The sequence below is a fragment of the Bombina bombina genome, chromosome 6 (genome assembly GCF_027579735.1).
Source record: "Bombina bombina isolate aBomBom1 chromosome 6, aBomBom1.pri, whole genome shotgun sequence".
Taxonomy (NCBI): Eukaryota; Metazoa; Chordata; class Amphibia; order Anura; family Bombinatoridae; genus Bombina; species Bombina bombina.
Genome location: NC_069504.1, coordinates 717,818,189 through 717,845,133, shown reverse-complemented (window position 1 = coordinate 717,845,133; position 26,945 = coordinate 717,818,189). Strand labels below are relative to the sequence as shown.

General features: G+C 39.7%; 1 protein-coding gene across 4 annotated transcripts in view; it reads left to right on the top strand.

Moving 5' to 3' along the window:
* The window catches only part of LOC128662231 (CD209 antigen-like protein C), a 295,491-nt gene that overhangs the window by 230,560 nt on the left and 37,986 nt on the right, over window positions 1–26,945 (top strand). For all 4 annotated transcript variants that reach the window (XM_053716052.1, XM_053716051.1, XM_053716050.1 and 1 more), the window contains one exon: window positions 11,106–11,153. In XM_053716052.1, coding sequence (XP_053572027.1) covers window positions 11,106–11,153 — 48 coding nt within the window. The remainder of the gene's footprint in view (window positions 1–11,105; window positions 11,154–26,945) is intronic.

Genomic DNA, 26,945 nt, shown 5'->3' with positions numbered 1-26,945 from the left:
CTGCCAAGTTTGTTCCCGAACCAAACGACCTTCGCATAAACCATTCGGTTTGTTGGCTCCTCTACCAATACCTGACACACCATGGCATATGATATCAATGGATTTCATTGTAGAGTTACCACCCTCGAAGAATTACACCTGTATCCTCGTAGTTGTTGATCATCTCACCCGTATGGGACATTTCATTCCTCTCAAGAAGATACCCACCGCAACAACCACAGCTAACTGTTTCATCAACCATATCGTAAAATTACATGGTCTACCACTTTCAATAGTTACAGATAGGGGAACTCAGTTCACCTCCAGAATCTGGAGGGAATTGTGTCGTCTATTGAAGATCACCCCCAGATTCACAACAGCTTTTCATCCGCAGTCAAATGGTTTGACAGAACGACTAAATCAAACATTAGAGCAGTATCTCCGGTGTTACATATCTCAAGTTCAAGATGATTGGTCAGACTGGCTTCCGATGGCGGAATTCGCTTACAATAATTCGATTAACACTTCTACTAAAATCACACCGTTTTTTGCTTCTTATGGTTATCATCCAAGAACAATACCCACTTCTAACACCACCTCATCTTCAACTTATGCTGTCGAATATATTACCGAACTGAAAAACTCCATGCCTCTATTGAAAAAACATCTGGAGACTGCAAAAGATAAACAGAAGTTTTATTTTGACAAGAAACATATACCTCCCCCACCATATAAACCTGGAGATCGTGTATGGTTATCCACGAAAAATATAAAACTGTAAGTTCCCTGCAAAAAATTGGCAAACCAATTTATCGGACCCTTCAGGATTAAGAAAATCCTAAATCCTAATGCAGTCGTTCTCCAATTACCAGATCATCTACGGATTCATCCTTCTTTCCATGTGTCTCTCTTGAAACCTTATTCTGGTACGTCAGACTCGCTACCCGGGGATGATTCCTCCGATGCGGATTTGTGTGCAGACCAGTCTGAATTCGAGGTGGAAAAGATCTTGGATTCCCGCAACCGTTGGAGACGGGTTGAATATCTAGTCCGTTGGTTAGGATATGGTCCTGAGGAGGACTCTTGGATTCCTCTACATGATATTCACGCTCCAGATCTATTACGTGAATTCCATCTTCACAACCCTTCCAAACCTGGTTCTCTGCTCCCAGGAGGTCCGCCTTGAGACGTGGGATCTGTCATGATTCCACCTTAAATCCCTCTGTCCACCTTTACTATTTACCTATAAAAGGCTATCAGATGCACCTGTTTAATGCTTGATTATTGAAGTTGTGTTTCTGATGAACTTCCTGTTCCTCCGCTTCTACTCATTCAAGCCTTTAACTACTTTTTGTGAATCACCTACGTTGGATCAAGCCTTCATTTTCAAAGTGTGTCTCGAGTGTTTATCTCTTTCAACTTACTTCACCTAAGGTATTTATCCTTTGCCGTAACCCATAGCCAGAACCACTGACGTCATCTCACTCTGACTACCAGCTGTGTCTCTACACCTCTCACATGCTGTTTCTCTGGAGCCGCACAGCACTCGCTCCCTGCAGCCTTCCTCCTGTCTGACCTGTTCAGCGTGCGCTGCATAATCAATACCGCTGCTTCCCTGCTGTGACTTTGTTTCATACCAGTCTCCGCTCAGGTACAATCTCCCTCAGCTCAAAAACTGTCTTTGGCTCAAGTAAGATCAGCTTGTAACTTACATTGTTATTTTTGCTCATTCCATATAACATCTCATTTATAACGGATATATATTTTTTCAATCATTCGTTTACCATTTGTCTCCTATTAACTCTAGTGAGCACAGAGTGTCTTATTTTTTGCCTATTATACAGCCTGTCTCTATTAAGACAATTCTTATTCTGTGTGTGTTAAACCTAAAGATTCATTCTCCTCAGATTTACCACTCTGTATTATTTTTTCTTATACAAATCATTTCAATTACTAATATTAAGTCTGCTTTATTCCATGTGTTTAACTCATTCAAAGCTATATGTGTTAACTATTGGAAAAAGCTACAAATCTAATTTTTACTTATTAATATCACCTGGAGGCATGACATAACGTTTGTGAGAAAGGATTTCCTCCAAGATATACTTCACAGCCCCCCTTTCTAGAAGTGGTTAAGTTTTGCCGGAGAGGTGAGGACTGTTGTATAAGGAGTGAAAAACAGGTCGCAGACGCAAGGGGATTTGATTGCCTTCCTTAGTGGATATTCACCACTCAGAGTCTTATCTATACCTCATATGGTTGAGGGGGAATCACGTGAGTTTGCATTTGTCACCACATTGTAATTATTCTAACAAGTGTCTAGACATACTACACCAGGAGTTTTTTTTCTCTGCTGTGCGCCCTTCCCTCTTCTGTTCCAGAATATATATATATATATACAGGGAGTGCAGAATTATTAGGCAAGTTGTATTTTTGAGGATTAATTTTATTATTGAACAACAACCATGTTCTCAATGAACCCAAAAAACTCATTAATATCAAAGCTGAATAGTTTTGGAAGTAGTTTTTAGTTTGTTTTTAGTTATAGCTATTTTAGGGGGATATCTGTGTGTGCAGGTGACTATTACTGTGCATAATTATTAGGCAACTTAACAAAAAACAAATATATACCCATTTCAATTATTTATTTTTACCAGTGAAACCAATATAACATCTCAACATTCACAAATATACATTTCTGACATTCAAAAACAAAACAAAAACAAATCAGTGACCAATATAGCCACCTTTCTTTGCAAGGACACTCAAAAGCCTGCCATCCATGGATTCTGTCAGTGTTTTGATCTGTTCACCATCAACATTGCGTGCAGCAGCAACCACAGCCTCCCAGACACTGTTCAGAGAGGTGTACTGTTTTCCCTCCTTGTAAATCTCACATTTGATGATGGACCACAGGTTCTCAATGGGGTTCAGATCAGGTGAACAAGGAGGCCATGTCATTAGATTTTCTTCTTTTATACCCTTTCTTGCCAGCCACGCTGTGGAGTACTTGGACGCGTGTGATGGAGCATTGTCCTGCATGAAAATCATGTTTTTCTTGAAGGATGCAGACTTCTTCCTGTACCACTGCTTGAAGAAGTCTTCCAGAAACTGGCAGTAGGACTGGGAGTTGAGCTTGACTCCATCCTCAACCCGAAAAGGCCCCACAAGCTCATCTTTGATGATACCAACCCAAACCAGTACTCCACCTCTACCTTGCTGGCGTCTGAGTCGGACTGGAGCTCTCTGCCCTTTACCAATCCAGCCACGGGCCCATCCATCTGGCCCATCAAGACTCACTCTCATTTCATCAGTCCATAAAACCTTAGAAAAATCAGTCTTGAGATATTTCTTGGCCCAGTCTTGAAGTTTCAGCTTGTGTGTCTTGTTCAGTGGTGGTCGTCTTTCAGCCTTTCTTACCTTGGTCATGTCTCTGAGTATTGCACACCTTGTGCTTTTGGGCACTCCAGTGATGTTGCAGCTCTGAAATATGGCCAAACTGGTGGCAAGTGGCATCTTGGCAGCTGCACGCTTGACTTTTCTCAGTTCATGGGCAGTTATTTTGCGCCTTGGTTTTTCCACACGCTTCTTGCGACCCTGTTGACTATTTTGAATGAAACGCTTGATTGTTCGATGATCACGCTTCAGAAGCTTTGCAATTTTAAGAGTGCTGCATCCCTCTGCAAGATATCTCACTATTTTTGACTTTTCTGAACCTGTCAAGTCCTTCTTTTGACCCATTTTGCCAAAGGAAAGGAAGTTGCCTAATAATTATGCACACCTGATATAGGGTGTTGATGTCATTAGACCACACCCCTTCTCATTACAGAGATGCACATCACCTAATATGCTTAATTGGTAGTAGGCTTTCGAGCCTATACAGCTTGGAGTAAGACAACATGCATAAAGAGGATGATGTGGTCAAAATACTCATTTGCCTAATAATTCTGCACTCCCTGTATATATATATATATATATATACAGGAATATCTATTTAAAAATACATTGAACATATTCTGCTATGTGCAGAACATTGGAATGTGAAATATTTACAGTAAATACATAGTTAAAACCTTTATTAAGTATGAATATTGAATACATTTGCTTTTAAATGTTTTCACCTACTGTAACGGCAAAGGGCTCCAATGCATATATATATATATATATATATATATATATATATCCAGTATATATATATAAATAAATACATATGTAGACATATATATAAGCTGACCTAGCTATCTGCATTGCCTGTCTGCTAAGGAGCTGCTATTTGATGTACTGATTAGTGCATATCTGTTTTTACTGTGGATTACTACAATAAATTTTGTTTTATGGACACTTTGGAGCCACGACTTTCCTTTGTTTTATTCATATATATATATATATATATATATATATATATATATATATATATATATATATATATATATATATATATATATATATATATATATATATATAAATAAATCCAGTATTGTCAAGACCAGTGAGTGCTGTCTCCTGATTTCTCTCTCTCTATATATATACATATATATATATATATATATATATATATATATATATATATACATATATATAGCCATCTTTAGACATAATATAGCCCTTTGCCTGCCATTTTTTTCTCCTAACAACTGAGACCTCATATCTTTGAGCCTTTATAACTTTTGTTTGCAAAGTTATTATTAAATATATTTTAATAGATAGTGTTATTTTGAGCGTAACTGTATTTTGTAGTGTATTTTTTATGTGTTTTGTGAGACTTTTATGTTTTGAAAAACAGTTAACAAGAGCTCTGAAGTCGCGGTAATCATTCCAGTGTACTTTTAACTCATAATATAATCGGTAAGCCTGATGAGCGCAAACCCTTGTGATATACCCCTTATAGCTCGGGTGCAAATCTTTGCACTCAAATCGTAATCTAACCCAAGGTATTTTATGTTATCAATAATTTCTCTTTATTTCAAATAAGGTATTAATCAATATTAAAAAAAAAAAATCTTATCCATGTTAAAAAAAAGACAAATAGAATAATTTATCAAGAGGAGAACCAAAGTTTTCCAGCATATAAGATGTATGTACCTACACAAACATTCTAAAGGCAAAGTATAAGAAAAACAGAATTTATGTTTACCTGATAAATATCTTTCTCCTACGGTGTATCCGGTCCACGGCTTCATCCTTACTTGTGGGATATTCTCATTCCCTACAGGAAGTGGCAAAGAGAACACACAGCAGAGCTGTCCATATAGCTCCCCCTAGGCTCCGCCCCTCCAGTCATTCGACCGACGGTTAGGAGAAAAAGGAGAACCATAGGGTGCAGTGGTGACTGTAGTTTGGAAAAATAAATTTAAACCTGACAAAATGCCAGGGTGGGCCGTGGACCGGATACACCGTAGGAGAAAGAAATTTATCAGGTAAACATAAATTCTGTTTTCTCCTACATTGGTGTATCCGGTCCACGGCTTCATCCTTACTTGTGGGAACCAATACCAAAGCTTTAGGACACGGATGAAGGGAGGGAACAAGTCAGGTAACCTAAACGGAAGGCACCACTGCTTGTAAAACCTTTCTCCCAAAAATATCCTCCGAAGAAGCAAAAGTATCGAATTTGTTAAATTTGGTGAATGTATGCAGTGAAGACCAAGTCGCTGCCTTACAAATCTGTTAAACAGAAGCCTCATTCTTGAAAGCCCATGTGGAAGCCACAGCTCTGGTGGAATGAGCTGTAACACGTTCAGGAGGCTGCTGTCCAGCAGTCTCATAAGCCAATCTGACGATGCTTTTCAGCCAGAAGGAAAGAGAGGTAGCAGTAACTTTCTGACCTCTCCTCTTACCAGAATAGACAACAAACAAGGATGATGTTTGTCTGAAATCTTTAGTCGCTTGTAAATAGAATTTTAAAGCACGAACCACATCAAGATTGTGTAACAGTCGTTCCTTCTTAGAAGCTGGATTAGGGCACAGAGAAGGAACAATGATTTCCTGGTTAATATTCTTATTAGAAACCACTTTTGGAAGAAAACCAGGTTTGGTACGCAAAACAACCTTATCTGCATGGAACACCAGATAAGGTGAATTACACTGCAAAGCAGACAATTCAGAAACTCTTCTAGCAGGAGAAATAGCAACCAAAAACAAAACCTTCCAAGATAGTAACTTAATATCTATGGAATGTAGAGGTTCAAACGTAACCCCTTGAAGAACTGAAAGTACTAAATTTAGACTCCATGGAGGAGCCACAGGTCTGTAGACAGGCTTGATTCTGACAAAAGCCTGTACAAACGCCTGAACATCTGGCACGGCTGCCAGACGCTTGTGTAACAAAACAGACAGAGCAGATATCTGTAGTTTTAAGGAACTAGCTGATAGACCTTTCTCCAATCCTTCTTGGAGAAAAGATAGTATCCTTGGAATCCTAATTTTACTCCATGAGTAACCTTTGGATTTGCACCAGCAAAGATATTTCCGCCATATCTTATGGTAAATTTTCCTGATGACAGGCTTTCTAGCCTGGATCAGAGTATCTATAACTGATTCCGAAAACCCACGCTTAACTAGAATCAAGTGTTCAATCTCCAAGCAGTCAGTTGCAGAGAAACTAGGTTTGGATGTTCGAATGGACCTTGAATTAGAAGGTCCTGCCTCAAAGGTAGCTTCCATGGTGGAACTGATGACATGTTCACCAAGTCCGCATACCAAGTCCTGCGTGGCCACGCAGGAGCTATCAGAATTACAGAAGCCTTCTCCTGTTTGATTCTGGCTACTAGTCGGGGGAGAAGAGGAAACGGTGGAAAGACATAAGCTAGATTGAACGACAAAGGCACTATTAAGGCATCTACCAATGTCGCCTTGGGATCCCTGGACCTGGACCCGTAACGTGGAACTTTGGAGTTCTGACGTGACGCCATCAGATCCAGATCTGGAATGCTTGGGTTAACTGGGCAAAAACCTCTGGGTGAAGTTCCCACTCCCCCGGATGGAAAGTCTGACGACTCAGGAAATCCGCTTCCCAGTTGTCCACTCCTGGGATGTAAATTGCTGATAGATGGCAAGAGTGATCCTCTGCCCATTTGATGATTTTGGATACCTCTCTTATCGCCAGGGAACTCTTTGTTCCCCCCTGATGATTGATATACGCCACAGTCGTCATGTTGTCCGACTGAAATCTGATGAATTTGGCCTCCGCTAGTTGAGGCCATGCCTGGAGCGCATTGAATATCGCTCTCAATTCAAAAATGTTTATCGGGAGAAGAGATTCTTCCCGAGACTATAGACCCTGAGCCTTCAGGGACTCCCAGACCGCGCCCCAGCCTAGGAGACTGGCGTCGGTCGTGACAATGATCCACTCCGGTCTGCGGAAACTCATTCCCTGAGACAGGTGATCCAGAGACAACCACCAGAGGATTGAGTCTCTGCTTTTCTGGTCCATTTGAATCTGGGGAGACAAATCTGCATAATCCCCATTCCACTGTTTGATCATGCACAGTTGCAATGGTCTTAAATGAATTCGAGCAAATGGAACCACGTCCATTGCTGCAACCATGAGTCCTATTACCTCCATGCACTGAGCTATGGAGGGTTGAGGAATGGATTGAAGAAGTCGACAAGTGTTTAGAAGTTTTAACTTCCTGGCCTCTGTCAGAAAGATTTTCATTTCTACTGAGTCTATTATTGTTCCCAGGAAGGGAACCCTTGTGAACGGGGACAGAGAACTTTTTTCTATGTTCACCTTCCACCCGTGGGACCTTAGAAAGGCTAGAACAATGTCTGTATGAGCCTTTGCTTTGTGAAAGGACGACGCTTGTATTAAAATGTCGTCTAGGTAAGGTGCTACTGCAATGCCCCTTGGCCTTAGCACCGCTAGAAGAGACCCTAGCACCTTTGTGAAAATTCTGGGAGCAGTGGCCAATCCGAAGGGAAGAGCCATGAACTGAAAATGCTTGTCCAGATAAGCGAACCTCAGGAATTGATGGTGATCTTTGTGGATAGGAATATGCAGGTACGCATCCTTTAAGTCCACGGTAGTCATATATTGACCCTCCTGGATCATTGGTAAGATTGTCCGAATGGTTTCCACCTTGAATGAAGGAACTCTGAGGAATTTGTTTAGGATCTTTAAGTCCAGAATTGGCCTGAAAGTTCCTTCCTTTTTGAGAACTACAAACAGGTTTGAGTAAAATCCCAGTCCTTGTTCTACTGTTGGAACTGGGTGTATCACTCCCATTTTTAAGAGGTCATCTACGCAATGTAAGAATGCCTGTCTCTTTATCTGGTCTAAAGATAAGCGAGACATGTGGAACCTTCCCCTTGGAGGAAGGTCCTTGAATTCTAGAAGATACCCCTGAGAGACAATTTCTAATGCCCAGGGGTCCGGAACATCTCTCGTCCAGGCCTGAGCAAAGAGAGAAAGTCTGCCCCCTACTAGATCCGGTCCCGGATCGGGGGCTACCCCTTCATTCTGTCTTGGTAGCAGCAGCAGGCTTTTTGGCCTGTTTACCCTTGTTCCAGCCTTGCATTGGTTTCCATGCCGGTTTGGGCTGGGGTGCGTTACCCTCTTGCCTAGTGGCTGTAGAGGTAGAAGCCAGTCCGTTCCTGAAATTGCGAAAGCAACGAAAATTAGACTTGTTTTTAGCTTTGAAAGGTCTATCCTGTGGGAGAGCATGGCCCTTTCCCCCAGTGATATCTGAAATAATTTCTTTCAACTCTGGCCCAAATAGGGTCTTACCCTTGAAAGGAATATTAAGCAATTTTGTTTTGGACGACACATCCGCCGACCACGACTTTAGCCAAAGTGCTCTACGTGCCACTATTGCGAAGCCGGAATTTTTCGCCGCTAATTTAGCTAACTGCATAGCGGCATCTGTAATGAAAGAATTAGCCAACTTGAGGGCGTGAATTCTATCCATGACTTCATCATAAGAAGTTTCCTTCTGGAGGGAGTTCTCTAATTCCTCAAACCAAAAAGCAGCTGCAGTGGTTACAGGAATAATGCAAGAAATTGGTTGTAGAAGAAAACCTTGTTGAACAAAAATTTTCTTAAGTAAACCTTCTAATTTTTTATCCATTGGATCTTTGAAAGCGCAACTGTCTTCTATTGGTATAGTCGTGCGCTTAGCTAGTGTTGAAACTGCCCCCTCTACCTTAGGGACCGTCTGCCATACATCCCTTCTAGGGTCAACAATTGGGAACATTTTCTTAAATATAGGAGGGGGAACAAAGGGTACACCTGGCTTCTCCCACTCCTTAGTCACGATATCCGCCACCCTCTTAGGTATTGGAAATGCATCAGTGTGTACTGGGACTTCTAAGAATTTGTCCATTTACACAATTTTTCAGGGATCACCAAAGGATCACAATCATCAAGTGTAGCTAGGACCTCCTTAAGTAGGGCGCAGAGGTGTTCTAGCTTAAATTTAAATGCTATGGCATCAGGCTCTGCCTGCTGAGAAACTTTCCCTGTGTCAGAAATTTCTCCCTCAGACAGGCCCTCCCTCACCGCCAAGTCAGATTGATGTGAGGGCACTACAGATAAGTTATCCTCTGCGTCAGCGTGCTCATTTTCTGTGTTTAAAACTGAGCAATCACGCTTCCTAGGAAAAGCTGGCAGTTTAGATAAAAATGCTGAAAGAGAATTATCCATTACTGTCGCTAACTGTTGCATAGTAATCACAATTAGTGCGTTAGATGTACTGGGCAACACTGGCGCGGGCATAGCTGGTATTGACACAGAAGGAGAGGATAGCAAGCTATCTTCACAACCTTCAGCTAAAGAATCATCTTGGGCTATGTTTTTAAGTGTGATTGTATGGTCCTTAAGCTGCTTGGACGCTATGGCACACTTCACACATAAATTTAATGGGGGAACCACCTTGGATTTTGAGCATACAGAACATAGGTTATCATGATGTTCTCTGATTTCAACAGTCCTGCGTGGGAACAGCCATGGATTTTAGTTACTGGTGCTAAAATCATATTCCTCTTAGCAGAAATCTTCATCACTTTCTGCTGCAGAGTAAATAGTACAAGCCGGCACTATTTTAAAATAACAAACTCTTGATAGAAGAAATAAAAAACTACAACTAACACCACATACTCTTTACCACCCCCGTGGAGATGCTACTAGTTAGAGCGGCAAAGAGAATAACTGGGGGGCGGAGCCTAGGGGGAGCTATATGGACAGCTCTGCTGTGTGTTCTCTTTGCCACTTCCTGTAGGGAATGAGAATATCCCACAAGTAAGGATGAAGCCATGGACCGGATACACCAATGTAGGAGAAAAGAGATAAATAGGACACATATTGCCACATACGCTCAAATTATTATTGTGTAATGAGATAGAACTATTGATTTTGTAATTCTGTATATTTGTTCAGTAATAAGCAAAAATGTTTGTATTATAATCATAACTTCCAGGACCTCAAATAATTATAGTGAGTTAGCACATTTTTCATGTTGTTGCGATGTGGGGGGCTGGCGGTTTAGGGGTTAATAGGTTTATTTAGTGGTAGTAAAGTGGGAGGCCAGACGTTTAGGAGTTAATAACTTTATTTAATTTTGGCGATGTTGGGGAGCAGCGGAATAGGGGTTAATAACTTTAATATAGTGGCAGCAATATCGGGAGCGGCACATTAGAGGTTAATAATTTTATTTAGGTGGCGGCAATATCGTGAGTGGCAGATTAGGGGGCAACAGATTAGGGGTGTTTAGACTTGGGGTTTATGTAAGGGTGTTATGTTTAAACTGTATTTTCTTTTTCCCCATAGACATCAATGGGGCTGCGTTACGGAGCTTTTGTTTCCGCAATCTCAGGTGTTAGACTTTTTTTTTGCTGACTCTCCCCATTGATGTCTATGGGGAAAGCATGCAGGAGCATGTCAAAACACTGCTTGTTTTTGGTGCGGTATGGAGCTCAAAATCTCCATATCACCTGCGCAAGCCGTTTTTTTTTTTTTAACTTGTAATGGCAGCGTTATAGGAGGTTAAATAACGCAACTTTTGTTGCGTTCTTTACTTTCCCTATAGCGTTCAAAACTTGTAATCTAGGTGAATGTTTGATAGAGAAACCACATATTTCTTCACATCACTTGTATATAGTGCTGATAACCTTTCTTTTTTCTCTTATAGTTTCAGAAATTGCTTCAAAACTGAGAGAGTTGGAGAATTCTACAAAGAGTAAGATAAATACTTCTACACATTACTTAATTCTATTGCTGTAGAAAGATGCCCCAGAATAATGTTACATATCTAATGTACATAGAAAATATCATTATTTCCATAAGGGTGCAGAGAAGCTTTGAACAGCCGAGTTATATCATGAGAAAATAAAAAAATACTATAATGTACATTTACATTTCTGTTATTACATTGTGAATGTTTGAAATGGACAACATTAGTTTTACATAAACACTTTAAATGTGGGATTTGCAGCCAAGATGTTCCCTAGGATACATTAGCAAGAACAAGGTCTATATTTTGACATAGTTAAGGGACAAACCTTGCCTTTTTTGACGGCCAATTCGTTTTTTTTCAGCTCATAGCAAGCACAGTAATACTTTTTAGTTAACATCTGGATGCCATAATTAGAAACTATTTATTATAAAGCTCTAATATTATGGTCAATACTATGGGGTAGATTTAATAAGCAGTGATTGCTGCTATCTACCCCTGTAGTTTCTGGCTCGCTGGAAATAGAAGTTAAGAAGCAGCAGTCATAAGACCACTGATCCTTAACTTCTCCGCCAGCTAAAAGGTGGCAGATTGCAATCATCCCGATACGATCGTGATGATTGACACCCCCTGCTAGCGGCTTATTGGCCGTGAATGTGCAGGGTGGAGCATTGCACAAGCATTTCACTAGAAATGCTTGTGCAATGTTAAATGCAGACAGCGTATGCTGTTGGCATTTAACGATGCCGGGTGGACATGATTCGCTACAGAGAATCATGTCTGCCCGGCATAAGATAAATTGACCCCAATACACCAAAAAAATATTTTGTTGAGGATTTTTTTTAAAACAAAAATTGTCAGGATACCTATATGGATATATATCTATCTATCTATCTATCTATATATATATATATATATATATATATATATATATATATATATATGTATATATGTTCAAATGATCGCTGTGCCCATCAAGAAATGTTAATTTCTGTCTTGCTAGTCTTGTAAAGCTCTCTCTGAGGGAAAAGTTCCAAAAAAGTGGAATAACCCTCAATGTACAGACGTGTGATAATGTGCCTTCCATAGGAAAGTACAGGACACACTGCATTACAAAATTTGAGGCACATTGTCAGTGAATAAGAATCTCAGCAGTGTGTTCACCTAAAGTGTCCACTATTGTGAGAACCCTAAACTCAATCCTTTGGTAAAGTCTCCACATTATAAATAAAAAAAATCTAAATTAAATTAATTGAGATAGGATAAAATGTTCACCAACCCCCACAGAGCTATCCATTAGCAAAGATCAAGGCTTAACATGCTTTACACATAAAACACCACTGCTAATGCCTCTCAAATGTCACCTTCTCCTTCTGGAGGCAAACATGAGTCTAGTGGGAGAGAATACCGGGTAGACAGAATTAAAGCTAAAGAAAGCGAAATTGATGTTTTCTCTCCTCCTGTTGAGTGGTAAATAATAATCCACAAGTTATGTATTGTACACTCTCTACATCTTACAAATGGGAAAAAAAACAATTGTGGAATATTACCAAAATGTCTTTCCAAGATGTGAAAATGGTTTATAATCAACCAAACATAATATCAAAGGTCGGCCATAAAAGAGAGGAAACATATATTTATTTCATATAATGAGGAGAGTCCATGGTTGTCCATAACATGTGAGATATACTTTCTGCCAGCAGGTGGAGGTCAAAGACCCTCACAAAAGCTTTCAATCCCTTCCAACTCTACTCCTCTAAAGTTAGTTCTTGGCCTCCGAGGTGAGAGGTTGAGTGAAGTGTTTCTGCAATCAAGATTTTATTATTTTCTAATTTATATTGGGAGCTCAGACCTGACTTGACCTGATCCCCCTCTTTCAGTTGTCACTAAGAAAATTGAAAATGGATACTGAAACAGGGGTTGAGGAACACCTCTCTTATGGCATTGTCAGTACCTTCACTGGATAAATCTCTCAGCCATAATTGCCCTTTGGCATTGCAAGGACCCCGTCCCTCAGCCTCCACCAAAGGGCTAACAGGTATATCCAATCATATCCTCTGCAGTATTTATACTTGCACTGGATGCGCTTTTTACTGCATCAGTGATTCTGGGAGAAAGGCCTCAGCAAGCTGGTAAGATCATTGGAGGGGTTCTGCAGTCAAGGTAAGTGACTCAGACACCACTTATAGACTATTTACTATCACTGGTGTCCTATTCCAGTGTTTCTCAACCGCGGTCCTCAAGTACCCCAAACAGGCCATGTTTTGATTATAGTGCACAGTTTTTTTTTTAAGAGAACCGTTAATTGCGCTATGCAGTTAGTCGTTCTATTCCTTTTCATATTGGTTAGGTTGGGATCAATTAAGGATCATCTAGTGTTTATTTTTCAAAATCAATGTTTTTTTATTTTTTCCTTCAGGCTTTTGCTTGCACATCGTTAGGGCAATTAGCACCGTCCCTTTTCCTTGGAGCCCTATCTCCTCATCTCCACCGCTTTGAAAACAACTAAAATTTTCTCTAAGGGACTCCTTAGGCTTTTTCTCATCTAAAAGCCTGGGTTCAACCCTGCCTTGTCCAGAAGGTTGTGAGTATCTTCATAAGAGCTGCTAAGTGGGTGTGAAATGTTCACATAACATTTTATGGGCAAGATTACATGTCGCACGTTATGAGTTTTCTGCGTGCGATGTGGTCTTTTCGCGATCAATTTCCATTGTGCATCTATTACAAGTTTTGAAAAATCATGATTGCGCGTGCGCATTCTTCTTTTACATAACAATCCTTTCCGCGCTCGAAGAGCTGTAGTTAACAGTTTTGTGCAACATAAACGTTTCACGAAACACTTCAAAAATACATTACAAGGTACAGTTACACTCATATTAACACTGTCTAATAAAAATTATTTTTAAAAAAATATTGCGCACAAAAGTTTTCAGGGCTCAAAGATACAAGATTCCGGGTGTTAGAAAAAAAAAAGTAGACAAAGGGATTTTATCTTATGCACATTAAACAATATCTCAGAGGGATTTTCAATGCGATATTCGCATAAAGATCTCGAGATATCTAGACATATAATTATATGACTATACAAATCTCGCTATAAATAGATATATCATTCCAAAAATCATCACATATATAGAGAAATATCTTATTTTATAAAACGCCAGGTATGTTTGTTCGATGCAGTCATGCACAGTATAGACTGCGCAAGGACACACATACCTGTCCTTAACCGCAGGCGCGAGATAGCTTCAGGAAGCTCCAGCACTCTCAGCTGTTAAGTTACAGCCAAGAGTTGGAGCTCCTGAAGCTCCAGGCATCTGCCACATATGGAGCCGGAGCACGATCGGTGCGCCACCTCCATAAGAGGGCAGATGCCTGATCATTAAAGATGGTGACACTGTGTGTGTCACCGTCTGGAATGATCTTCTGCTGGTGTCGGTGGGAGGTGTGGGCCAGAGGCGGCTGGCGGCTCAGCAGCGGAGGGGGGAGGGAAGGGGAGGGAGTGGGAGGGTCCTACCCTACAGAAATTATTTCTTTAAAGGAACAGGGAGGGATGGGGCAGCTACACTAAAGAAAAGGGGTGTAGGGGTGAGGGGGTACTAAATGGCAATCGCGGGAGGGGGAGAGGTGGTGGGACCACTACACTACAGAAAAAAAAAATGTAATTAATTAAAAAAAAAAAAAAAGGGGGTTTATAGGTACTGGCAGTACTAAGATGGCGGCAATAGTTAGAGGGGGGAGGGTTAGAGAGCTGTTTAGAAAAAATAAAGAGATAGAAAGGATAGAGATAGAGAGATAGGTATATATATATATATATATATAGGGATAAGGATAGAGGAATAGGTTAGAGGGATAGAGCTAAAGGGATAGGGATAGATGGATAGAGGGATAGAGCTAGAGGGATAGGAAAATAGATAGAGGTATAAGGATAGAGGGATAGAGATAGAGGGATAGATGATAGAGGGATCTAGATAGAGGGATAGGGATAGAGATAGAGGGATAGGGATAGAGGGATAGGAATAGAGGGATAGAGAGATAGGGATAGAGGGATAGGGATAGAGATAGAGGGATAGATAGATATAGGGCTAGGGATAGATGGATAGAGATAGAGGGATATGGATAGAGGGAAAGGGATAGAAATAGAGGGATAGAGATAGAGCGCTAGAGGGATAGAGATAGAGGGATAGAGATAGAGGGATAGAGATAGAGGGATAGGGATAGAGGGATAGGGATAGAGATAGAGGGATAGAGATAGTGTAATAGATGAATAGAGGGATAGGGATATAGGGATAGGGATAGAGATAGAGAGATAGGGATAAAGGAATAGAAATAAATGGATAGAGGGATAGATGGATAGAGTGATAGAGATAGAGGGATAGGGATAGAGGGATAGAGGAATAGAAATAGATGGATAGAGATAGAGGAATAGATTGATAGGGATAGAGATAGAGAGGAATAGGGATAGAGGGATAGAGATAGAGGGATAGATGAATAGAGGGATAGGGATAGAGATAGAGAGATAGGGATAGAGGGATAGGTATATTTCTTTCCTTAAACATTTTGGCCCATATACACAGGCTTAAACACTAATTTATAAATAAATAGAACATATTCCATTACGAAAACATTTTCACAATATGAAATATTCGCATTTTCATGTACACCTTTCGAGGAGAATACTTCAAGGGCTTTGCACAACATATTAGGGTTTTTGTGTGTGACTTTTTTTTATTTGTCTTTTCCATTGATTTCTATGGGGAATACGTGAAGGTGCACACGATTTGACAGTTTAGATTATGTGGCTTAACGCGCACGCAAAATAAGTTCTTTTGCAACTTGTAATAGCTGCACGACCCATAACGTGATTGGTGTTTTCGCAACTGATTTGCTGCGTGACTTGTAATCTTGCCCAATGTGTTTAAAACAAAATTATGGCCTACTTCTACATTCCTACCTTATATAGGGTTAATATGTGTATTTAGGGGTTGTTGCTTGTATTATTGTAGGTAAAACAACAGTTTTTTTAATGTACATTTAATCTGTACTTCAGTATTTCACAGGTTTGCTTGTCTATACTGCCAATAAATATGTCTGACCCATTAGAGGGAACCTCTGGGATTTTAATACAGGTCAAGAAACAAATGCTGTTTATTTTCCCTGTTTGTTTCTGTGGACCAGATTAATCAACTATGTGTTAACTGTGTCCCAGGGACGGCCCTAGCCATTGCGGGGCCCGAGGCAGGATGACAAAATGGTGCCCCGTGTCTCCGCCCATCCCAACCCACAACCCCACCCATAACCACACCCCATACCACTACCTAACTCTGCCCATCCCCATCCCAAACCCTGCCCCCACCGTTTTTAAAATGAAAAATAGGAGAAAGACAATTTAAAGTGACAGTATACAACAATTTTCATATAAATGCATGAAATAGACACTACTAAAAAAAATATGCACAGATACTGATATAAAAATCCAGTATAAAGCCTTTTAAAAACGTACTTAGAAGCTCCCAGTTTATCACTGTTGATAAGGCTACTCTGGGGAACCCAATGAAAGTGTTAATGAGAAGAAGAAGGATAGGAGCACCTAAGGAGGCAGAAAATCCTGCTGCTACTCAGTTAATCCCCTCTAGAAACACATAAATACAGAAAACAGTAGAGGCAGCGCTCATCAAGAACAGATATAAATAAGGAGAGATGCACAGTATGTAAAAAGTCAAAAATATATACGCTTTAATGATACTAATTAAATCATACACACTGCATTCATGCCAATATAAAATTTCAGGGACGTTTCCTTAAAATTAGCAAGCCACAATAAGTGAATATATATTTCAGAATATGTAGGTCTGGAGAAAAGCAGAATCTAACAACTTGGTGTAAAATGAAAGGGACTGGGGAAGCAGGAATAGGCAGCCACCCCCCCCCCTTTCCTGCATATGAAAAGATCCATTACACAACCAGGAGTCTGTAGACATCAGTATACATCTAAAACATTAGGGCCTGGTTAGGAGTCTGAAAATCAGCACAATGTTATTGAAAAATAAGCAAAACTATATTTTTACAAAAACACTCACAGATGGGCTATATAAATGGATCATACACTAAACATTTATGCAACAAAAACTCTAATGTACAATGTCCCTTTAAGGTAATGCACAACATTTTATAAAAAAAAAAAAATACAAATCCACAAATGTAGAACACTATAGCATTGTATATATTGCAATATACCGTTTGTGGTTTTGGGACACCAATATTTCTGTATATAATGAAGAATTATGCTGACAATTAGGGACAGTTGTGTTGAAATGGGCATAATTTTTATGTGTTTTTTATGATGATAATAAGCACATTACAGTGACGCAAATCTTAAGTTGCAACACAAATAAACAGTCATACATACCATGATAGAGGTCATGATAATTATTTTATCAAAAAGATGTAAACATACAAATAAAGCGTATCCAATTACAAGCATATTAAATACATTTCTAAGCCTTTTATGAAAAATTTGAGTATGATATTACATTTTAATTAGCACAAGGGACTACTCTTGGACAATAAAATAGATCGATAAAGATAATGGTTTGAAGACTACCAGTTTTTCAGCAAACTCCCTAAAAGCAGGGTTCCTCAACCTTTGCATTCTAGGGGCGCGATCCGATATACGGCGTAGTTTGCGGCGCAAGCGAGGGAACCCGCATCACCCGCAGTTTCAGCTCGCAACTCGAGCTATCCAATATACAATCAATCTGATTGGTTCAGCCAATCAGATTGAACTTGAATCTGATTGGCTGATTCAATCAGCCAATCAGATTTTTCTACCTTAATTCCGATTGGCTGATAGAATCCTATTAGCCAATCGGAATTCGACGGACGCCATCTTGGATGACGTCATTTAAAGGTACCTCGTTCGTCGTTAGTCCGACGGCCTGGATTGATGCCCCGCGTCGGCGGAGCGAAGAAAGAAGATTGAAAATTCCGGTTGCTTGAAGACATCGCCGGGATGGATGAAGACCTCGCCGCCGCTTGGATGAAGACATCGCCGGATGGAAGAAGACTTTGCCGCCGCTTGGATGAAGACATCACCGGGATGAAGACTTCTTCTTTGCCGCTTGGATGAAGACATCGCCCGGATCGATGAGGAGTTTGGACCGGCTGGGTGAAGACAAGGTAGGGAGATCTTCAGGGGGTAGTGTTAGGTTTTTTTAAGGGGGTTATGGGTGGGTTTAGAATAGGGTATGTGGGTGGTGGGTTGTAATGTTGGGGGGGTGTTGTGTTCTTTTTTTTTACAGGCAAAAGAGCTGTTAACTTGGGGTAAATACCCTGCAAAAAGCCCTTTTAAGGGCTGGTACAGAGCTGGGTATTTTATAATTTAGAATAGGGTAGGGAATTTTTTATTTTGGGGGGCTTTATTATTTTATTAGGGGGCTTAGAATAGGTGTAATTAGCTTAAAATTTCTGTAATCTTTTTTTTTGTAATTTAGTGTTTGTTTTTGTAATTTAGTTTAGTTTATTTAATTGTATTTTTAGATAGATATTTGTAGTTTATTTAATTTATTGATAGTGTAGGTGTATTTGTAACTTAGGTTAGGATTTATTTTACAGGTAATTGGGTAATTATTTTAACTAGGTAGCTATTAAATAGTTAATAACTATTTAATAGCTATTATACCTAGTTAAAATAATTAACAATTTACCTGTAAAATAAATATAAACCCTAACATAGCTACAATGTAATTATTAATTATATTGTAGCTATCTTAGGGTTTATTTTATAGGTAAGTATTTAGATTTAAATAGGAATATTTTAGTTTATAATATGAATTAGATTTATTTAATAAGAATTTAGTTAGGGGTGTTAGGGTTAGATAGAGTTAATATAAATACTATAGTAACTATATTAACCCCAATATAATTAGGGTTAATATAGTTAATACATATAATGTAATAACTATATTAACTATAATATACTTAGGGTTAATATAGATAATATAGCTGGCGGCGGGGGTAGGTAGATTAAATTAGGGGTTAATAATTTTAATATAGAAGGCGGCGGTGTAAGGGACTTACATTAGGGGTTAATACTATTAATATAGGTGGCGGCGGTTTAGGGAGGGCAGGTTATAGGGCAAAAGAGCTGTTTACTTTGGGGCAAAGCCCCGCAAAAGGCCCTTTTAAGGGCTGGTAATAGAGCTTATTACTTTAGGGGGATTAGATTAGGGGTTAATAATATTAATATAGCTGGCGACGGTATAGGGGGATTAGATTAGGGGTTAATAATTTTTATATAGGTGGCGGCGGTGTAAGGGGTCAGATTAGGGATAGATAAGGTAGATGGTGGCGGGTGTAAGGTGTTCACATTAGGGGATAGATAAGGTAGATGGCGGCGGTTTTAGGGGTTCACATTAGGGGATAGATAAGGTAGATGGTGGCGGTTTTAGGGGCTCACAGTAGGGGGTTAGTTTATGTAGATGGCGGCGGGGTCCGGGAGCGGCGGTTTAGGGGTTAATAACTTTATTAGGGATTGCGGCGGGGGATCGCGGGTTGACCGGTAGATAGACATTGCGCATGCGTTAGGTGTTAGGTTTTATTTAGCAGGTAGTTTAGGGAGTTACGGGGCTCCAATAGTCAGCGTAAGGCTTCTTACGGCTGCTTTTGGTGGTGAGGTGAAAATGGAGTAAGATTTCTCCATTTTCGCCACGTAACTCCTTACGCTGTATATTGGATACCAAACTGCGCTGGTTTGGTATACCTGCCTATGGCCCAAAAAACTACGGGCGACGGCAGAAATATACGCGCGTAACTTCTAAGTTACGCCGTATATAGGATACCAAACCAGCGCAAATATTGGCGTTGCCGGGTTTTGCGGACGACGATTTTTATCGGATCGGGCCCCAGAGGTTTTGGAACTACATTTCTCATGATGCTAGGCCAGCTTAAAGTGTCTGAACTTCACAGGAAATGCTAGCTGAGCACCATGGGAATTGTAGTTCCAAAAACTCTGGAATCCAAAGGTTGAGGACCCCTGCCTTAAAGGGACCTTAATATATTAAACCACAAAGAACCTTCATAGTGGAATTACTATTCCTACAATTTAAAGAGTACAAGAAGTATGCTCTCAGTCATCACTGAGCGCTGGCTGTTCAATTGTTGGAATGATTATAAACTAGATAAGATGAAAAAGGCAAGCACATTACTTACAGTTTATGAATAGATAATAGTTTGAAGACTATCTGACCAGTTTTTCAGCAAATTCCCTTAAAGGGGACCTCAGTATATCTGAATATCTACATATCCTACATGAGTGGAGCAAGCTGGTGATTGGTAATCTACACACATTTGTCTCTTGTGTGATTGACTGACTAGATGTGTTCAGCTGTCAGCAGTGCATTGTTGCTCCTTCAGCAAAGGATATCAAGGGAATGAAGCAGATTTTGATAATAGAAGTAAATTGGAAAGTTGTTCTATCTAAATCCTGAAAAAAAATGTGTTTCATGTCCCTTTAGTATAGTCTGACTGTCCTTATCCTGCAGGGAATTTAAAGAGATAGACATTTTCATGGTTGCAATTTCCTTTTGTATAGAAGCATTTTTGCATTATACTTTCATTAGCAAAAACGCTTTTAGTGAAAGTTTTTACTGTTTTTTTTTCAGTGGCATACTCACATATTTGGACCCATGCACCAGTATTCAGCACTACACCTTCTCAGAGAGTCAGCAGTGACGTTGTATGACACAAATTAACACCTAGATAACGAGTTTTGCGTTAGAGGCTATGCGGTGCTAATGAGCAGTTTTCCCTCACCGCTCACTTACCTGCATTGCTGGTATTACGAATTTTTCAGAAACTCGTCGTTAACAGACAAGAAGTGAGCATTGAGCAAAATTTTGCTCATTACCGCACTCCAATACCAGCGCTGCTTAAGTCAGCGGTGAGCTGGTGTAACGTGCTCATGCACGATTTCCCCATAGGAATCAACGGGAGAGCCGGCCTGAAAAAAAGTCTAACACCTTCAAAAAAGCAGCGTAAAGCTCCCTAACGCAGCCCCATTAATTCTATGGGGAAATAAAATGTATGTCTACACCTAACACCCTAACATGAACGCCGAGTCTAAACACCCCTAATTTTACACTTACTAACCCCTAATCTGCCGCCCCCGACATCGCCGGCACCTGCATTATATTATTAACCCCTAATCTGCCGCTCCGGACACCACCGCCACCTACATTATACTTATGAACCCCTAATCTGCTGCCCCCAACATCGCCAACACCTAAATTATATTTATTAACCCCTAATTCTGCCTGCCCCCCAATGTTGCCCCCACCTACCTACACTTATTAACCCCTAATCTGCCGGCCCTAACATCGCACCACCTACCTACATTTATTACATTAACCCTAATCTGCGCCCCCACATCACCGCCACTATATTAAAGTTATTAACGCCTAAACCTAAGTCGTAACCCTAAACTAACACCCACTAACCTAAATATAATTTAAATAAATCTAAATAAATATTCCTATCATTAACTAAATTATTCCTATTTAAAACTAAATACTTACCTATAAAATTAATCCCTAAGATAGCTACAATATAACTAGTAGTAACATTGTAGCCATTTTAGGATTTATTTTTATTTTACAGGCAAGTTTGTATTTTTTTAACTAGGTAGAATAGTTATTAAATAGTTATAGCTAAAATAAATACAAATTTAACTCTAAAATAAAACCTAACCTAAGGTACACTAACACCTAACACTACCCTACAATTAAATAAATTCCCTACATTAAATACAATACAATAAATTAAATTAGCTAAAGTTAAAAAAAAAAAAACATCTAAATTACAGAAAATTATAAACAAATTACAGAAATTTAAACTAATTACACCTAATCTAATAGCCCTATTAAAATAAAAAAGCCCCACCCCAAAAATAAAAAAAACACTTGCCTAAACTAAACTACCAATAGCCCTTAAAAGGTCATATTGTGGGGCATTGCCCCAAAGTAATCAGCTCTTTTACCTGTAAAACAAAATACAAACAACCCCCCCAACAGTAAAACCACCCACCCACACAACCAACCCCCAAATAAAATACTATCTAAAAAAACTTAAGCTCCCCATTGCCCTGAAAAGGGCATTTGGATGAGCATTGCCCTTAATAGGGCAGTTAGCTCTTGTGCCGCCCCAAACCCTAATCTAAAAAATAAAACCCACCCAATACACCCTTAAAAAACCTAACACTAACCCCCTGAAGATCGACTTACCGGGAGACGTCCTTCATCCCAAGCCAGGCGAAAGTGGTTCCTCCAGACGGGCAGAAGTCTTCACTCAAGCCATGCGAATGTGGTCCTCCAGACGCGGGCAGAAGTCCATCTTCATCCATCCGGCGCGGAGCGGGTCCATCTTCATGACATCCAACGCGGAGCATCCTCTTCCTCCGACGACTAAACAGAATGAAGGTACCTTTAAGTGATGTTATCCAAGATGGCGTCCCTTAAATTCCGATGACTGATAGAATTCTATCAGCCAATCGGAATTAAGGTAGAAAAAATCCTATTGGCGGATGCAATCAGCCAATAGGATTGAAGTTCAATCCTATTGCTGATCCAATCAGCCAATAGGATTGAGCTTGCATCTATTGGCTGTTTCCAATCAGCCAATAGAATGTGAGCTCAATCCAATTGGCTGATTGCATCAGCCAATAGGATTTTTTCTACCTTAATTCCGATTGGCTGATAGAATTCTATCAGCCAATCAGAATCTAAGGGACGCCATCTTGGATGATGTCATTTAACGGTACCTTCATTCTGTTTTAGTCGTCGGATGTAAGAGGATGCTCCGGCGTCGGATGTCTTGAGATGGACCCGCTCCGCGCTGGATGGAATGAAGATAGAAGATGCCGTCTGGCTGAAGACTTCTGTCCGTCTGGAGGACCACTTCTGCCCAGCTTGGATGAAGACTTCTGCCCGTCTGGAGGACCACTTTGCCCGGCTTGGATGAAGACTTCTGCCCTTCTGGAGGACCACTTCACCCGACTTGGATGAAGACGTCTCCCGGTAGTCGATCATCAGGGGGTTAGTGTTAGGTTTTTTAAGGGTGTATTGGGTGGGATTTATTTTTTAGATTAGGGTTTGGGCGGGCAAAAGAGCTAACTGCCCTTTAAAGGGCAATGCCCATCCAAATGCCCTTTTCAGGGTTTTTTAGATAGTATTTTATTTGGGGGGTTGGTTGTGTGGGTTGTGGGTTTTACTGTTGGGGGGGGGTTGTTTGTATTTTTTTTTTTACAGGTAAAAGAGCTGATTACTTTTGGGGGCAACTTTTGGGTAGTTTAGTTGAGGCTAGGGTTTTTTTTTTATTTTGGGGGGGCTTTTTATTTTAATAGGGCTATTAGTTTAGGTGTAATTAGTTAAATTTCTGTAATTTGTTTATTATTTTCTGTAATTTAGTGGGGGTTTTGTACTTTAGCTAATTTAATTTAGGTAATGTATTTAATGTAGTTAATTTATTTAATTATAGTGTAGTGTTAGGGTGTTAGTGTAACTTAGGTTAGGTTTTATTTACAGGTAAATTTGTCTTTATTTTAGCTAGGTAGTTATTAAATAGTTAATAACTATTAATAAACAGTCGCCTAGATTTAGAGTTTTGCGGCCCAAAGGGCTGCGTTAGGCTCCAAAAAAGGAGCGTAGAGCATATTTACCACAACTGCAACTGTCGATACCAGCGGTGCTTACGGACGCGGCCAGCTTCAAAAACGTGCTTGTGCACGATTCCCCCATAGGAAACAATGGGGCAGTTGAGCTGGAAAAACACCTGCAAAAAAGCAGCGTTCAGCTCCTAAACGCAGCCCATTGTTTACTATGGGGAAACATTTCCTATGTCTGCACCTAACACCCTAACATGTACCCCGAGTCTAAACACACCCTAACCTTACACTTATTAACCCCTATTCTGCCGCCGCCGCTATAGCATGACCCCTTGCATTTTATTATTACCCCTAATCTGCCGCTCCGTACACCGCCGCAAACCTACATTATCCCTATGTACCCTAATCTGCTGCCCCTAACACCGCCGACCCCTATATTATCTTTATTAACCCCTAATCTGCCCCCCACAACGTCGCCGCCAGCTACCTACAATAATTAACCCCTAATCTTCCGACCGCATCTCACCGCTACTATAATAAAGTTATTAACCCCTAATCCGCCTCCACTCCCGCCTCAAAGAACCCTATAAGAAATAGTATTAACCCCTAATCTGCCCTCCCTAACATCGCCGACACCTAACTTCAATTATTAACCCCTAATCTGCCAACCGGAGCTCGCCGCTACTATAATAAATGTTATTAACCCCTAAAGCTAAGTCTAAACCTAACACTAACACCCCCCTAAGTTTAAATATAATTTAAATCTAACGAAATAAATTAAACTCTATTAAATAAATTATTCCTATTTAAAGCTAAATACTTACCTGTAAAATAAACCCTAATATAGCTACAATATAACTAATAATTACATTGTATCTATTTTAGGATTAATATTTATTTTACAGGCAACTTTGTATTTATTTAACCAGGTACAATAGCTAAAATAGTTAAAATAATTACAAAAATTACCTGTGAAAATAAATCCTAACCTAAGTTACAATTAAACCTAACACTACACTATCAATAAATTAATTAAATACAATACCTACAAATAAATACAATTGAAATAAACTAACTAAGTACAAAAAATAAAAAGAACTAAGTTACAAAAAATAAAAAAATATTTACAAACATTAGAAAAATATTACAACAAATTTTAAACTAATTACACCTACTCTAAGCCCCCTAATAAAATAACAAAGCCCCCCAAAATAAAAAAAATGCCCTACCCTATTCTAAAATTAAAAAAGTTCAAAGCTCTTTTACTTACAGCCCTGAAAAGGGCCCTTTGCGGGGCATGCCCCAAAGAATTCAGCTCTTTTGCCTGTAAAAAAAAACATACAATACTCCCCCCCAACATTACAACCCACCACCCACATACCCCTAATCTAACCCAAACCCCCCTAAATAAACCTAAACACTAAGCCCCTGAAGATCTTCCTACCTTATCTTCCCCACGCCGGGTTCACCGATCGATCCAGAAGAGCTCCTCCGATGTCTTGATCCAAGCCCAAGCGGGGGGCTGAAGATGTCCATGATCCGACTGAAGTCTTCATCCAAGCGGGAGCTGAAGAGGTCCATGATCCGGCTCGAGTCTTCTATCAAGCGGCATCTTCAATCTTCCTTCTTCCGGAACCATGTTCATGCCCGCCGACGTGGAACACCATCTTTCACCGACGACTTCCCGATGAATGACGGTTCCTTTAAGGGGACGTCATCCAAGATGGGCGTCCCTCGAATTCCGATTGGCTGATAGGATTCTATCAGCCAATCGGGAATTAAGGTAGGAAAATTCTGATTGGCTGATGGAATCAGCCAATCAGAATCAAGTCAATCCAATTGGGCTGATCCGATCAGCCAATCAGATTGAGCTCCGGCATTCTATTGGCTGATCGGATCAGCCAATCGGATTGAACTTGATTCTGATTGGCTGATTCCCATCAGCCAATCAGAATTTTCTTTGGGTTTGGGTTAGATCAGGGGTATGTGGGGTGGTGGGGTTGTAATGTTGGGGGGGGTATTGTATGTTTTTTTTACAGGCAAAAGAGCTGAATTCTTTGGGGCATGCCCCGCAAAGGGCCCTTTTCAGGCTGGTAAAGGTAAAAGAGCTTTGAACTTTTTTAATTTTAGAATAGGGTAGGGCATTTTTTTATTTTGGGGGGGCCTTTGGTATTTTATTAGGGGGGCTTAGAGTAGGTGTAATTAGTTTAAAATTGTTTGTAATATTTTCTAATGTTTGTAAATATTTTTCTATTTTTTGTAGCTTAGTTCTTTTTTAGTTTGTGTACTTTAGTTAGTTTATTTCATTGTATTTATTTGTAGGTATTGTATTTAATTAATTTATTGATAGTGTAGTGTTAGGTTTAATTGTAGATAATTGTAGGGATTGTATTTAATTAATTTTATTGATAGTGTAGTGTTAGGTTTAATTGTAGATAATTGTAGGTATTTTATTTAATTAATTTATTGATAGTGTAGTGTTAGGTTTAATTGTAACTTAGGTTAGGATTTATTTTACAGGTAATTTTGTAATTATTTTACTAGGTAGCTATTAAATAGTTATTAACTATTTAATAGCTATTGTACCTGGTTAATATAATTACAAAGTTGCCTGTAAAATAAATATTAATCCTAAAATAGCTACAATATAATTATAATTTATATTGTAGCTATATTAGGGTTTATTTTACAGGTAAGTATTTAGCTTTAAATAGGAATAATTTATTTAATAATAGTTAATTTATTTCGTTAGATTTAAATTATATTTAACTTAGGGGGGTGTTAGGGGTTAAGAGTTAGACTTAGTTTTAGGGGTTAATACATTTATTATAGTAGCGGTGAGATCCCGGTCGGCAGATTAGGGGTTAATTATTGTAGGTAGGTGGAGGCGACGTTGGTGGGGGGCAGATTAGGGGTTAATAAATATAATATAGGGGTCGGCGGTGTTAGGGGCAGCAGATTAAGGGGTACATAGGTATACATGTAGGTTGCTGCGGTGTACGGAGCGGCAGATTAGGGGTAATAATAATATGCAGGTGTCAGCGAGAGCAGGGGTGGCAGATTAGGGGTTAATACATATAACATAGTGGTCGGCGATGTTAGGGGGCAGCAGATTAGGGGTACATAGGGATACGTAGCTG